General features: G+C 38.9%; 1 protein-coding gene across 1 annotated transcript in view; it reads left to right on the forward strand.

Moving 5' to 3' along the window:
- Positions 1-8791, forward strand: part of LOC149313057 (uncharacterized) — a 386934-nt gene extending 378143 nt beyond the window's left edge. Inside the window, exons 35-37 of the mRNA XM_089525983.1 lie at positions 2109-2186; positions 7127-7165; positions 8185-8791. Of these exons, the coding sequence (XP_089382109.1) occupies positions 2109-2186; positions 7127-7165; positions 8185-8217 (150 nt within the window). The 3' untranslated portion in view covers positions 8218-8791. The remainder of the gene's footprint in view (positions 1-2108; positions 2187-7126; positions 7166-8184) is intronic.
- The last annotated feature ends 2208 nt before the right edge of the window (positions 8792-10999 follow it).

Genomic DNA, 10999 nt, shown 5'->3' on the forward strand with positions numbered 1-10999 from the left:
CTCCTTTGTAGAACTTTAAAAGAATGGAATCAAAGGAACATGTTTCATCAAGTCCCTAGGAAAAAATCATTTCAGTAAAGACGTGTTGCAAAAAATTGATCTTATTACCACCTGCCACAGATTTAATTCATCTTACTTGTTCGTCTCATTCCACTTCATTCTGATCCCCATAACTACTCAGATCTGTTTGATCATCTTAAACAAATTCTTAGTTTCTAGGTAGCTAAGACATTCAATCCCGAAAACAGGTGCAGCACTCTTAAGACAACAGCTTCCCAACTGACAAGTAGCAAAAATGTCTGATCTTCCAAACAAAAACCTGATCCAGAACAATGTGTGCACATTTAGGTTTCATCTGCACTGCAGAAATAATCCAGTTTGACACCACTTTAACTACTATGGTTCAGTATTATGGAATTGTCGTTTGCCTGAGAGGGAAGGCTACATCTCTCACAAAACTACAATTCACAGGATTCCATAGGATGGAGCCATGGCAGTTAAAATGGTGTCAAAGTGGATTATTTCTGTAGTGTGAATGCAGCTTTAGATATATGTGGGATACCTGGATATAGCAGATTTTCCCATTCCCTTGTATAAGGAGGCCATACAAAGGCATGGGATTCCTTTTCCATCAAGAGAGATGAGGAAGTTCTTGCGAACAGGAGTTTTGGTCCAATTCACATATCACAGAAGGAGCACATGGAGAATAACCCTTTCCTGTGGCTCAGTCCCATGCAATTCTACAAATGTGCTCATGCACATCCCAGGCATGTAACTGTGGAAAGTGCTAACTTACATTCAGATGTCAATGCCTGCCAGTATAGCAGCCCTCTCTCCATATGATAACATGCAGAGTCTGGAGCAGTTACTTTTTTGCTCTGAAGCTCCCAGAATCCCCCAGCCATGCTGGGTGAAGAGGTCTGGGAGTTGTAGTCAAAATAATAATGATTAAAAAAAATTCTCTGAAGATACCAACCACAAATTCAGGCCAAACATAAGGAATAACCTCTTCTAGAAAATGGCCACATAGCCCAAAAAACCCACAAAAAACAAAAATAACTTTTACAAGTTCTGGTAATCTGTGAAGTGGGCTTTACAAAATGTATCAGAACTCCCATAGTCTTCAGGAAGTAGCCAAAGAGCATGATTTTTATTTGGAAAAAATGTTTGAGAAATAGCTCATATTTTCAAGCCCTCCTTCAGTATTCAAAGCATCACTAACAATGAGATCACTGCAGAAGCTCAGACCTACCAGACTGATTTAGCTGTTGTTTATGATCATATTGTAATTTATTTTTCCATATAATGCATCATGCAAACTAGAACACAGTGGTAAGTGTCCTTTCAGCCCTCCATTGGCTAAATAATAATAAGCATTTTAAAAAAATCTTTAAGACGTCTCTCTCTTTTTTTTTCCTTCCCTGAAAAGAATGAAACATTTTGTTTTTATCCAAACCATTGTGTCCACAGGGGGAAAAGGGAAAGAAAGGCAAAAAGGGGCCCAAAGGGGAGAAAGGAGAACAGGGTGCCCCTGGATTAGATGCACCTTGTCCATTGGTATGTCTCACTCATGTATTGAAAATGTCTCCTCTTACAGTAGATAATATATTGGGATATTGTAATGTTAAAAGGAACAAGCTACAGCTTTTGTGTGATGCTGATATTTATTCAGACCAAAACAACCAGCTGTCCAGGTCAAAAAGGGGGAAAAAAAAAGGGGGGGGGGAATAAGAATAGAATACTTGCTGGTATTTGACCTAACCATCTTTAATACATCATTTGACATTCTTGAAATGGAATAGGTAGTCATGGCAGACTTTTCTATCATTAGTGACATCTGGAATATATGGTGACCTTTTGACATATAGACATTTTCTTACAAGATGGCATATTTTCCAAAGTGTGGATTGCTAAGGGGATTCTGGGAGTTGTAGTCCAAACAGTAACTTTTCCCATCTTATATCTTAAGAAGCAAATACCAGCATTATCACTGGTCACTCTTTCTGCTAGCTTGTTCCTTTTGTCTTCTGTTATTATTTGCTTGTTCCAGCAAAGTCAATGTGAAAAGATCTTTCATAGTAACGTTGCAAGTTAATCTTTACAAACAGGGTTTCCGTGGAATTAAGGGGGAAAAAGGGGAGCCAGGCCAACCTGGCCTGGATGGGCTGGATGCCCCTTGCCAATTGGTACAGTATTGCTCTTTCCTTCCAACCCTGCATGTGATTCCTATGTTTCTAGTCAATTGTTCCCAAATGTAAAGTTTACAATGGCCAGACTTTACATTATAACATCCTCATACATGCATGTGCATGATCTGACTGGCTGCTTTGGTGACCATAACAGTATCCAGAGATCTCACATCCTACCAACACCTACAATGTAACACTAAGCACTTTGTACCCACATCAGCACACAGCTGGTTTCTGAATTGGTTTGAGTCCAATATCTGCAACAAGTATAATTTTCCCTTCAGAAATTGTTTGTGTTTTCCCACCATCCTCATCACTACTGTCCAAAGAGTCCTGCTGTACTCATTGCGAATGAAAATTGCCCTCTCTGTTGACACACAGCAGAAACACCCATCCTTTGACTGACCAACTGACCTAAGTATGTTTGCCCTACCCATCAGTTAGTTCTTCCCTTAAACATGTTCTACACTTTCGAGCCTTGAGAGTGTTTGAGTGGGTTTTTCTTTTTAAAAATAAAATACAACAGGAGCAATATGAGTGTATAGAGAAGTAAAAAGCAACAGCCAACCCAGCTCTGATCCAAAGCACATCTGTAAGAATACCAACGTAGTGGTTAACTGTGCCTAGAGGCAATACAAACCAGTAAGCTCTGGTGTCTCCATAAAGGCCCTTGAAGTCTTTCTCATTAACTTCAGGAGAGTCTAAGCTTAGAAAAGCTACTTTTTCAACTACAACCCCCAGACTCCCCCCAGCTAATGTACTCACTGCAGGATCATGGGAGTCATACTCCAAAAGTAACCTTCCTATGCTCAGAAAAAGAAAAACCTGAATGCCTGCTCTTATGTTTAATTGAATAGAGAAATCATATACATGGTAGGAGGTGATGGGTTTCAATATGCATATATAATATTAGCTGACTAAGTGTTCCTCCAGAATGTTCAGTGTAAGGGAATACTCCAAACACACATATAAAACACAGTTCTGTTGTATAAAAATATTACCCTGATATGGATATTAGGAACTGATTATTTTTTTTAAGTATAAGATAGACACTTTAGTCAGAATGTTCCACTGAGCCTTATATTTCAGCCAATGGCTTGGATCCAGACTGAATTGTTCTTAATGTTTGCCTCCAAGTCATTTTTTACTTATGGCAATCCTAAGGTGAACCTATAGTCGGGTTTCCTTGGCATGTTTCTTCATGCCTTTGAGGCTGAGAGAGTGTGACTTGGCCAAGGTTACCCAATGGGTTTTTATGGTTGAGCGGGGAATTGAACCCTAGTCTCCAGAGTGGTAGTCCAACACTCAAACCTCTACACTACACTGGCTCTGTTCTTAGAATAGGCCCATTGAATTCAATTGAACTTCATTGTGAGGCAAAGTAAATCCCTTGGATTTCCGTAGATTTACTGTAAGTATGAAGAAGTCTGGATTCAAAGCAATGAATTTAGTTGGGATCAGGATATAAGTATTTTTTGCCTCAAATAATATAGACATCCAGAATGCATAGACGAGACACTATATGTGTTTATATTTACTGTTCATGAACTACAGACTGGAATGCTATGCGTATTTGAAAACAGTTATCAGACCTTTATAAGGAGTTAATGGCCTGCAGCCCAATGCCCTCGCTGTCTTGTTTCTTAATTGTTTTCAGTGTAACAAGTCTTTCCTTTGAAACTTAATTTCCCACAATATACACAACAGTTATCCCAACTCTTTGTTAGCATGAGTTCAAGATCCTACCTATACTAAAATTCTACTTGTCCATCCCTCTCCCTTGTACCAATCTGGCAACACTTTTTAATTATTTATACTATTGTTAAAATATTTTTTTTCAAAACAAACTTTGACATAATCTACACTTTTTATAAAATGCTGAAGACTTTTTTATGGTTAGCAGTTAGATTTGATCTGCATGTTCTGATACTGTTTGTAATTTAAGCATGTTTTTTTAAAGCTGAATATTAAAGTTAAATAGGTTTTCTTTCAAGCACAGTGTTTCTAATCTAAATTGTCAAGATAGTCTTTATCTGAATACAAAGTCCAGCCTATATTTTGTTTGCAACTGATTAATGATAACCTATAGTTCATGTATTTGTCTGTGAGTAAGCAAAGCATGCCTTCATAAATTCTTAAAAGCATTTGTCTTTGATGTATCATTTCTATCTGGAATAAAGGAAAATGTTCCTATAAAAACACACATATAAAACAAGATCCTCAGTTCAATTGCTAAGCTTGTCTAGAGTAGGCTGAGTCAATCAATTGCTGAATGGGAAGTCAGCATTTATGTAAACGCCGTAGAATTGATGGGTCTACTTCAGCTTGGACTAACAATTACAGCATGAAGTAAATATTCTGAACTGCTGTCATCATCTTTATAAATACGGAGAGTCAGATTTCCACCATCATTTACAAACCAATAATGTAAAGGATCTCTTTTAGCATTCCAGAATTGGTCCCATGCACACTGCCAGTGACAGTGCCTAGTCTGGGTAAAATGAAATGATAAATAAGCAAAGCAAAGTATGTACCTTCAAGTCAAATGTAGATTTCTAGTAATCCCATGAATTGTAGAGGGTTTTCTTAAGCAAGAAATACTGAGAGGTGACTTGCCGTTACTTTTCTCTGAATATAGCTCACAGTAGTTTGCACTAAATTAACTCAGCAGGAGAGAAAGAAACGAGGTGCTGGATCTTGTCCATCCCAACAGACTCAAGCAAAACCAAAAGGCTGCAGCATCTCCTAACTTGTGTGCTCTTTCTCATTAACAACTTTTGATATCTTGACCGCACTCTGAGGTTGTTTGAATACACGTGCCCCAGTTTTCATCTGTAAAATATTGGAGTGTATGACATGGAGCTACTTGAATCTAGGTTAAGGCAACCATTTGCAATCTGAAAAACAGTACACTTGTTCATTTAGAAATTCCTCCAAACAGAAATTATGGCCTGCATTCAGCATAGCACCTGCTAGCACAACAGGCTCCCACTTCCATTTCTCTGCTGCTCCACACCATCTGAAAAATATTTCAAGAGGATTTCTCTTGCTGTGGAGCCAGTTTAGGGGGTGCCAAGAGGCTTATAGAAGAAGACATATACTTTCTTACTGGTTCTGTTAATGAAAGCATCCCATTAGATCCTGGTCAATAAGAATGGCCTTGTCACTATTTCAGTGCACTTTACATTGCTACGGTGGGTTACAGATGGGCAGGGGAAGACGTCTTGAAGGTGTCTTCCCCTGAATACGGAGCCTCCAGACCACCCGCCCCAGGGGCGTGGCTAAGGTGGATGGGGCTTCCACACTGGGGGTAGTGAAGACGCCTCACCTGGGGCCGTTTCTGACCCGTAGCTTCCATACCGCCGCCTCGCAGGACGCTGCAAAGAGAGAGGAAGCTTCTGCATGGGCGGCCAAAAACGTGGCTTTTTTTTTCTTTTTCTGGCTGGCGGATGCGCAGCTGCGCAGCTGCGGTGGTCAGCACCGGCGGCAGAAAGCGTATGTGCACATTTAAAGCGCCCAGGCCCCTTTAAACCTTTTCCCCCGCCCTACCAAAGAACAATGGTGGTCTCCTGCCAGCTGGTGATCAGCTGGTGTTGGCATCCTTGTCCGCTTGCACGTTGCCAGTGTCACCAGCATCATGGATGCCTCCTCTCCTTTGGTCCCCACGCTCTTGCTGAATCTGCAATACACAGCCACAGCTGTCGCCGCTGCCACCGCTGTCCCCCTGCCGTCCCTCATCACCTCCCTTGTACATATGTAAATATTTAAAGTTTTAGCGTTTTTTTATTGTTAGGTGAAAATGGCACAGGAATGTGTGTAGGGGTTCACTTTAAATTCCAAACTTTTCACAATTCTAGCAGCGCATGCGTACATGTTGCTCTAGGGTTAGGGTTACGAGCATTAAAATAGAGTGCAGCTGTGCTGCAGCTTCCACATCTGCATGGCATCTGACGCTCTAATTAGAGCCTCGGTGCAAACTGCGCATGTTCCAGGACTCTGACTCATTATGCGACGCAGCTGACTCGGAGCCTTTAAATGGGCAACTTAAAATTTGCGGCGTGCCAATTGTGGTGTATCGGTGCAGCAGCTTACAGACGGAGATGCGCAGTTGCGCAGTATATAGAAAAGAAGCGGAAAAAAGCAGCACCTTTTCAATGCCGCTTCTTCCCGCTTGGGGCGTGCGGGCGGCGCGTTCATGATGGCATTCAGGTAAGGGCCGTCTAAAGGCTACACCTTCATGACGTCATGAACACACCCCTTTTTGCCCGTCTGTAACCCACCTAAGTTTTCTTTTGGACAGCTTTACTTTTAAAAGAATTGCCACCATAATTTGGGTGAAGCTAGTTTATAGCTATGTAAGTGTAACTAGCTTGAGTGTAGCTAGCTTGTTCATGAAAGAGTAATTCCAGTGAATTCCAGATAAAAATGATACATTCTCACTATGGCAAGAGTTGTTTTGAATATTTTCTCACTTTTCATGCCTACCTAGTTCTGCCCAAGTGGACTAATTAGTCCAGCTCAACTCTGTAGTTGATTTTGGACAGTAAATTAGTAAAGGCAACCTATAGCATGCCTACTGCTGGATTGGTGCCTTAATTGTTATTCCATTCCACTCTTATGTATGGATAAATGTAGAAAGCAAATCATAAATATATTTGCATGAAATAAGGCATTTGTTGTTACATAAGTTGTTTCTGTGATTTTAAACAAACCATTGGTGGTGATAGCTAATCTTCAGAAAATCCTGAGGAACACCATATATAGATAAATTAAGAATATCATCATGCATCCCACCCCTTCTTTTTTATTGAATGTTTAAATTTTATTCATCTTTCTAAGTCAGAGTTGTAATTTGGGTGACATGCAGTGTTGTGGAATTTTGGTGAAATACATTGTCAAGCTCAGTAACAATTTTTGGCACTTTGTTCTTCAAATAGGGGCCAGATGGGTTACCAATGCCTGGCTGTTGGCAGAAGGTGAGACACTGAAAATATTATTTTCTTGCCACTTTCTAATCCCTATATATCACATACTATCAAGTGTCAGTAGGTAAAATGTGAGCAGCCAATTGAAAGTAACAACCAAATCATAAGAAAAGTTTAGAAATGGTCCCCCTTCACACTTCAGTCTTTCAAGCCTTTCAAGAGGGTGGGGTTCTTGACCCTACAGATTTTCAGGGGTATGAAGGCTACAGAGAGAATTAGTGAAATCTGTCTCCCTCCTTTTGTTGATGGGAACCGAAAACATCCTATTCTCTGAGGTGACTTCATTTGCCTCTTATCCAACCCCAATATGTATACAGTTGAAGCAGACGTTCGAGTACTACAGTACTAACCTTGCAAAAATCTTTGTTTTTGTCTCTCTGCAGTGATGAGTCTAACTTTGCAAGCATGAAGTTGTGTATATAACGCTCCACCTCTTGTATTTATAGTTGAAAATGGAATTATTGATTTTACAAGTCTGAAAATATGTTTACACATAGCTGCTTCTACTTGTTTGCAGTAGTCCATGTGTGCATCTATGCTTCACAAACATCTTCAATCTGGCAAACATAAACTGTGTGACAAACTTGAAAAATCAAGTATTAGTTTCTCTACAGAGTCCATATCTATAGAGTGACCATTCATAGATACTTGAGTTGCTTTCTGCAGTTTTTCATTTTTGCTTTTTCGTTTCGTTTTGGCTTGTGGACCTGCATGGACAGCAAGTGCCATAAATTAGTTTACATGAAATTGTGACCAAATATGAGCTCAGTGCTATGAAATATACTGTACATAACTGCAGATGGAATATAGTGATTTTGTTTCCATATTCGCTTGATAAAACTCTATTACTGAATCATCCCTGCCCAGCCCCCATTTGCGTGTGCTCACTAAAATCAAAAGCATGATTTGTGTGCCAAAATAGCTTGCTGTGTGATCGTCTCATATGCTCAATGGTTGCTGGCTGTCAGATTGAATTCAGACCTCTGAACTGTTCTTTTTATCATCTCAAGGGAGTTACACCATGGCTTATTGCAAAAAAATGATAAAACAAGGAGTTTGAGACAATGGTGTTGAATTTGGGAGGAATTGCAGTTCCTTCTGTTGGTGGATGGCTCATGGTCTTCTGGGTTATGAAACCACCTTTGTCAGAAAAGGTGATACCTGTTCATCAGCCTCCATTTGCTTGCACTGCTCACAGTCACAAGATAACCATATTGGATGGATTTCAACGCCGGGCCCAGCTGATCATTTGAGAAAGAAAGAAGCACGAAGATCTAGCTTTGTGAGTAGGATGACAAAGTTTCAGAGAGATGTCAAATGGATCATTTGATGATGGGTCTCAGTATTAACTGGAGGACAATGGTCTTCTTCAAGGATTAGTGCAATATGTGTTTCACATATTGTATTTTGAGATTATTCTGTGGGGGAAGAATTCTTGATGCAAGATACCATAAAATGCCTTCCTCAAAAATGATGGAACAAAGATGACTTTATGTGGCTTGCCATTGGATTTTAGAAGTTCCTGATGAACTGACACTACTTGTAGGATACTGGAAAATATATTTAATTTTATGTGTTTAATACTTCAGTTTGCTAACCTCTGATGCATTCATGCTTACAGTCACTCAAGTTTTGAAGAGCACCTTTGTGTTCACCTCCTTTCCATATTATGTTTTTGGACATCTGTTGAATCTTTACTGTTATAAAGCAAGGAGTTTATTTTTTTTTTTACTTGTTCATTCATTAACAAGCCTTTTTTCCTTCTGCAGCAGACCTATTTTGGGGTTCCATAGTCCAGAGAATGTGAAATAGAATTGATACAGGAAAGGATTGAAATAGGAAAGAATTGATATTGCATGGCAGGCACAGTTCAATGTAAGGTTTTAGCTCAAATATATCACTGTTTTCATCTGCATTTCTAACAATATTTACAAGGGAATGGACCCATTGAATTCACTGAATCTAACTACTGAGTCGATACACTTAGGGTTATATGGCATTTTACTTTTAAAAAAATGCTCCATTCCTTAATTTTGAACACATTTGCTCAACCTTTTCATGTTTAGCCTTTTATTCAAAATGGACATTAATCATAATTTATGTTGCATACTATACTACTTGTTTCAAATGTCGTTTTCAATTATTTTCATAATTTTTTTAAAAAAGTTTGACCAAAAAATTGATACACAAGTAAAAATGCTGACAGAAGGGTGTCTTCATTATGCAATCATATTTCTGGAAATAAGCGTCAGTTGTTTCCATTGTCACCTGCGCTTCATTTTGAGAGAAGTTATAATGATGGCATTACCAAATATTAGCTTACTATTGCCTTATAGCCATGAATCAACATGAGATTTAAAACCTTGCTTCTTTTTTAAAATTCATATTTAATTTTTTGAGTGCCATGGCCATTTAAAGGAAATGCCACTTTTTCCTTTTTTTTTTTCTTTTGAGGAAAAATAGCTCTGGGGATTTTTTCTTTCTTATCAACAGGTTTAACAGCTAAGCTTTTCATATTAAAATTTCTAACAAATATTTACCAAAGTTTCAGTGATGTCCTCTGAGCAAAAGTGGGAGGAGGTGGAGGATAAGATGCTCAGGGAAATGAGAGAAAGAGATGCTTACATTTGCTAAATACTTTCTTTGCGCTTATGACTTTGTTTTTACTGTTAGCTACCCTATGTGCATGGAAAGGCAGGATATAAATGTTCATAACTAAGAGAAATGAAATCGATCAGATGATGTGTGCATTTACTTATAAACATCTTTTAATAGAAATCAAACTTGCAAACAAGACATAGGGCATCATCTCACAGTTGTACAAGGGATCTCCTCTTCCTTTCCACCCCAGGAAGAGATTTCTCAGACTCTTTCATAATATATTTTAAGGTCACGTAGGTGGCTGAACCCTGAATAGAAAACCCATTTTGTCAGTGATGTCTTAGCAGATGAGAACCTCTGAATATCACTCATAGTCTTCCAATATATTAATATTTGAATCATTTCTTTATAATTTGAGATATTTCTTATTACATCCTAGTATACACTTAATGCTTACTTTTAGATCTAGTCCGTTGTTAAACCTCATTCTGTAAGCAAGGAGCTTGTACAGCAGGTGAAACATTCCAAGCATAAATTTTCATAGGAGTTTTGTGTTGTAGAACATTAAAACATAAGTGGTTCCATTTATAACTGTTTGTATTTTAAAACACCCAGGACACAAGCCTTCCTGATCTAAATGCACCTGCCACTTATAATCAGTTCTGTATAGAAGTAAGAGAGCGCTGTTGGTCCTCTGTATTGCAGTAAATATCCACAAGTACATACACAGGCGGTACATCAAGAATAGAGAGTCTGTGAGTGCTAATATCCTTGTTCATTTCTGTGCTTCTGCAGTCAAGTTACATTAGCTCAGGATTTGGACAGTTATTTGACTACAACAAGCCATCCTGGTTGGAGGAGATTCTGAGCCCTGTAGTCCAAAAACGTGATGTTTCTGAGATTTTCACTAGCTCTGTTCACTAGCTCTGAAGAAGCAGACTTGGAGGAATGTCTGGGACAGCTGCACATAAGCTTAGCATTTCTTGTAGTGACCTGCCACCATGTGGCTTGCAAGCTGAGGACAGAGAACCAACCTCTGTAGAGTTCTTTGAGGAACTCTTAGCACGTGAAGGATATGCCCTTGCATGGAGAAGGATAATATTTCTCGTCCAGCCTTCACTGAACAAACTGTAGGGTATCAATTACTAATTTTAAAATAAAATTAAGCTTGTTTAAGGTGTGATTGATTAATTGATTGGATTACTCAATCTCTACTACTGCAAG

This window comes from Sceloporus occidentalis, unplaced genomic scaffold, assembly GCF_023333645.1.
Source record: "Sceloporus occidentalis isolate IW3139 unplaced genomic scaffold, rSceOcc1.0.p SCAF_5, whole genome shotgun sequence".
NCBI lineage: Eukaryota > Metazoa > Chordata > Lepidosauria > Squamata > Phrynosomatidae > Sceloporus > Sceloporus occidentalis.